Raw genomic sequence first — 4432 nt, 5'->3', positions numbered from 1 at the left:
TTAGCAGATTTATCTTTAATTTTTTTGCTTGAGTGCCAAAGAATTTATCGACTTCATCCCATGCATCTTTTGCCTATTGTATCCCTGTGATGTGATGAATGATTTCATTAAATTTACAGCAATGTGATGAGCTATGGTATTGTCATCATTTTATTGGGTTGTAATGCTAGATGTATTTTTATACTGGGACTTTACACATATTTCTTTTTTAATGATGCGTCTAGCTCCTACTGGTTGCTAACACTTGTCTATGATGATGTGATAATGGGGGAGAGAGAGAGAGTTCAAGACCTGTTTTGTGACTTGAATATGTTTAAAAATAATAACATTTTTTTTTTAAAGAGTGATGGCCTGCAAGCAGTGTTAACGATGGCGAGAACGACGATTGTTTTAAAGAAAGATCGATGGCCTGGATGAATGAGATGCGCCGCTCGAGCGATAAATATGAAGACGATGAGAGAGGTGTGACTTTTTTTTTTATTAACGTACGAATGAGAGAGATAAGTAGACGATAACAGAGATGCGTTGCTTATCAAGCTTAATATATATTAAGGTTGAAGCCTTAGAACTTATTTTATTAATTAGTGCTCGTTGGACACTAATTATTTAATGAATATAGAGAGTGAAATATGTCTAGGTGAAAAGGACCCGTATTCCAAATCCACTATGCAATGGGACCATTGAAAACCACCAAAATGTTGGAGTCTCTCATATGCAATAAAGAGTCCGTAATAAAATTGTGAATACTCCACACCTTGGTTACTACACCTTGGTTTTTGCAAGCTGTATTAAACATGGCTCCAGGTATTTGAGTCGATTTATTAATGCATAATAATTTATTTATTACAATAATAATCACATCTGATACAAAATGTGTGCGTGTCAGCTAGGTAATGCTTTTATCAGCTTCGTTCTCTCTCTCTCTCTCCAATATATATGTATATATATCTATATATACAATGGAGAGTAGAGTCACTGAAGACACAGAAACTTGGTGTGCGGAGGAAGGTATGGGCCATGATGGGCTGCACACATATATACACCACGATAAAAGCCACGTATACCACTGTGAAATCCATTGCTGTGTAATGCCAACAATATCCCATGAAAACATTCCGCGCTCTGCTGTATAGTGAGAAGCGCTCTGGATGCTCTACACTGTGAGAAGTGAAGGAAGAGTTTCGCTCTGTTTCCCTAGCACTGGAGCTTTAGTGTCCGGGAAGTTCTCGCATCCCTTCAAGCTTGTCACCTCACCATTTGGAAGTACTGTGATGGGATAAGGCAGGAGGTGGGCAGGCATGTCCACAGTCTTTTGGCCACTGTACCAATCCCATAGCTCTTGGGATGTCTTGTGGACCTTTCTGACACAATTAAGGCTCTCTGGATACAGGAAATCTTGGTCCACCTTCCCCAAATGCTCATACCACAGGGACATTCGGAAGCCATGGACTTGGCCCTGCGGTCTAGACCCGAAAGATCCACCCAACACATGGTGCGGCTGGTACGCTCCCACCGCGATCTCCGAATCACGCGCCCCATCCATGGAACGCTGGTTGCAGTTGGCAGACCCCACTATGATATACTCATCATCAACTGCATGGCCATAAATGTCTTCAAGTTCATGTATTAGCAGCCACAACATACTTATTAAATGATAAATCATGTCATATAAGAATAGAACTGCAACAGAAGAGGTCAAGAAGACTCACTGACCTATCATGGTCTTGGCATGGACATAGATCATGAACCTCCGATGCTCTTGTGCATTGCGGTAATCAGTGCCTTCTTTGGGGGTTTCAGGGGGCTTGTACTCACCGGGAAACCGAGCTTCTCGGTTGCCCAAACAGAAGAAATTGAGGTAATCTGTTGGTTCTGCACTCCCACTCATACCCTTCTTCTCCAGTGCAGTTGCTATGCGCTTATACATCATTTCCATTGTCAGCCGCTGCCAATACAGGATGTCCTGGACAGTCCCACTCTCAGGCACACCCTCTGGCCACATTGGGATGACTACATACACAGCAAACCTCTCTCCTGCTTCGATTTTGCTTATTATCTTCTGTGTGAGCTCCATGGGAACAAGCTGAATGGCGCCTGAGTCTTGGTTTGAGCTCCATGAAGCTGAGCTTCCAAGAAAGTACTGATTTTCCATGTAGATGAAGTGTTTGGCTCGCCTTATGGCACATATATATGCATCTTGTATACTTCTATCAATGGTGTTTTCCTTGCCAGCCACAAGCCCCATTGCAGCTGCTATATCGGGGTCTTCGGGGAAGTCATCCACAGCCCCTTCGTCTATGGAGCGAAAAATTTGTGCATTCCAAGCTTCCGGGTCATCCTCTTTGATCACCTCTGGTGGTGGCCAGAGATTAAGGATTTTTTTGACTGAAAGCAAATACCTCTTTTTGGCCTGTCTTCTCCATCTCTCCTCAAAGTTGAAGTGTACATCCCAAGCAGCTGGACCTTCTATTCTTGAATGCACATCATGCCAAGGCTCTCGAGGACCCCCTTGTTTCAGAGAGGCACCCTCGAAGTTCGATTGATGGAAGTCATCCTTGTGGACTGTCTCTAGTGTTCTGAAGAGAGAATGGCTCTGATTGTCATACCTGCCGTCGCAGAGATCGATGCCACCTACAAAGCTCACAAGCTTGCGCCGCGTCTGGTTCTGTTCAGAGGCCCCAACGTCCACAACCACCGTCTTCTGATGGTGAGTGAACATCAGGCTGACCTCTATGCCTTGAACAGAGCTGGACCCATCATCAGGATTGCGAGGGCAAAGCACACAGTGGACTTTGGACCCTCTGAAATAACCTGCTGTATCTTCATCATGAGTGTGCATGATGCCGGTTGTTTGAGCACCAGGGAGGTGTAGAGAGACAGATGTTCTATCATCCCACACGAGTAGCAAGACCCTCACTCCTTCGTCTGCTTTGCGTTTGAGAAGGCTTCCCAAGGTCAAGCCCTCTGCACCCGGAATCATTCTCTCCATGTCTCTGACGAGGGTTATCTTGGTGTAAACAGACCATCCAGCAATGTAGATCAAGTGTTTGGCTCCGGAGAGAGCCTTGTATATGTCCTCCCAGCACCTGGTAGGCTCGTAAAACCGCCCTCCACTCAGAGATATGCGCGGCATGAACTCATTCAACATGTGGGAGTCTTGATAAAGCGTGATTTTGTTGCCTTTCTCTTGCTTGAAGAAGGTGTAATGGACACCCGGAATGTCACAACCCTTGATGCCTTGTCCCCAGCTTGGATCTGCTTTCACATTGAGGAATTGCAGCTTGATGGAGATTTTGCCTCTTAGCTTGCTTGGTTTCTGTTCACTGAAAAGGTCAAACCAGCCCTCCACTATGTGTCCGGACAAGATTTGGGCGATGGGGATCTGCGCTCTGCCCACCACAACGGCGCTGACGGGGAGATCATCTTTCACTTTGATGGTGATTTTGTCGGCTTCATAGGCACAGAAGATGTGAAAGGACTCGTTCCAGCGAGGGTTCGCCGGGGCGTGCTTCAAGGGCCTTGTTCGGGCTACTCTGGCCTCACCAAAGTCTATGGTGGCATAGAGCCTGCTTAAGCCTTTCCCTATTTGTGTAATTTCTTCAATCTCCTCAATCATCTGATGGTCGTAGCACGTGCAGAGCTGTGAAAAGTGGGATCCGTGAGTGAGAAACCATTCGCATTTCATACCCAAAGCACAACATGTCCCCGTTGATGATTGAGACCTCCCAAAGGCAATCGTGAGATGGTTGGGACTACAGCATAGCGCAAGAGGAGTAATTACACCTAGAAAGCTTAATTAAAGCAGAACCTAAGGATAACTAACCATAGGGAGCTGAATTAAAGCAAAACTTAATCACAGGAAGTTGAAAACATAGGAAATCAAAGCCGAAACTGGAATGATTAAGCTTACGCAATTTTTAATCGTGTTTTTACCTTGCGGAGGAATTTGGGCGATCGACGGTGCTCATTGACCAGGTCACTTGCTTGATGGATTGTTGCAAGGAGCACTCCATGAACCAGAGGAGTCTCCATTATTATTTACTTTCAGCAAAATGCAAACCAAATTGGAGCTAGGGGTTTTGTGAGAGACAGAGGGCGCGGGGGCGGTGGGGTTACAGGCTTTCAGAGAAGCAAAGCAGACATGGACAGTACGCGTTTTGTTTTTTCGCTCTCTCTTTTATTCTTTTCCTCTAATCCCAATTTCGCGTGTAGAAAAGGACGCAGGCATTTGAGTTTGCGTCAGTTAGCAGCGAGCACCCTCCATGTAGCGCGTTTTTTCAGAAAAGTAGTGTCCTTTATTTTTATATATATATATATATATATATATTTAAAAAGCTTAATTTGTTGCCTTTTGACGAGGACGGACAGAGAGAGGACCGTTGTAGGAGAAGCAAAGCACTTAGCACACACTGAGAGAAGAGTGCAGGGCAAG

At 44.9% G+C, this 4432-nt stretch overlaps 1 protein-coding gene across 2 annotated transcripts; it reads right to left on the bottom strand.

The window, feature by feature from the left end:
* Window positions 1-807: 807 nt before the first annotated feature.
* On the bottom strand, window positions 808-4192 carry LOC147623000 (phospholipase D alpha 1-like). Of its 2 annotated transcripts, none has more exons than XM_086821020.1 (3): window positions 3934-4192; window positions 1714-3640; window positions 808-1611 (listed from the first exon to the last, which is right to left on the bottom strand). In XM_086821020.1, the coding sequence occupies exons 1-3, from the start codon at window positions 4030-4032 to the stop codon at window positions 1154-1156; spliced, it is 2484 nt and encodes an 827-aa protein (XP_086677146.1). In that variant the 5' UTR covers window positions 4033-4192; the 3' UTR covers window positions 808-1153. The 2 variants fall into 2 exon arrangements, with proteins under 2 accessions (XP_086677146.1, XP_086677147.1); XM_086821021.1 differs by having other exon boundaries at window positions 808-1593.
* Window positions 4193-4432: the final 240 nt, after the last annotated feature.

The sequence above is a fragment of the Cibotium barometz genome, chromosome 27 (genome assembly GCF_041138505.1).
Source record: "Cibotium barometz isolate CiBa-2024 chromosome 27, ASM4113850v1, whole genome shotgun sequence".
Classification (NCBI taxonomy): Eukaryota; Viridiplantae; Streptophyta; class Polypodiopsida; order Cyatheales; family Cibotiaceae; genus Cibotium; species Cibotium barometz.
The sequence above is the reverse complement of the archived record's forward strand: the minus strand, read 5'-3'. Positions and strand labels throughout refer to the sequence as shown.

Bases quoted from the DNA above. Each gene is read 5' to 3' on its own strand.
- LOC147623000 (XM_086821020.1), bottom strand. From the start codon at position 4,032: ATGGAGACTCCTCTGGTTCATGGAGTGCTCCTTGCAACAATCCATCAA. The intron at 3,641-3,933 runs GTAAAAACACGA...CACTTTTCACAG, and splicing joins CGCCCAAATTCCTCCGCAAG to CTCTGCACGTGCTACGACCA. The intron at 1,612-1,713 runs GTCAGTGAGTCT...ATGAACTTGAAG, and splicing joins CCATGCCAAGACCATGATAG to ACATTTATGGCCATGCAGTT.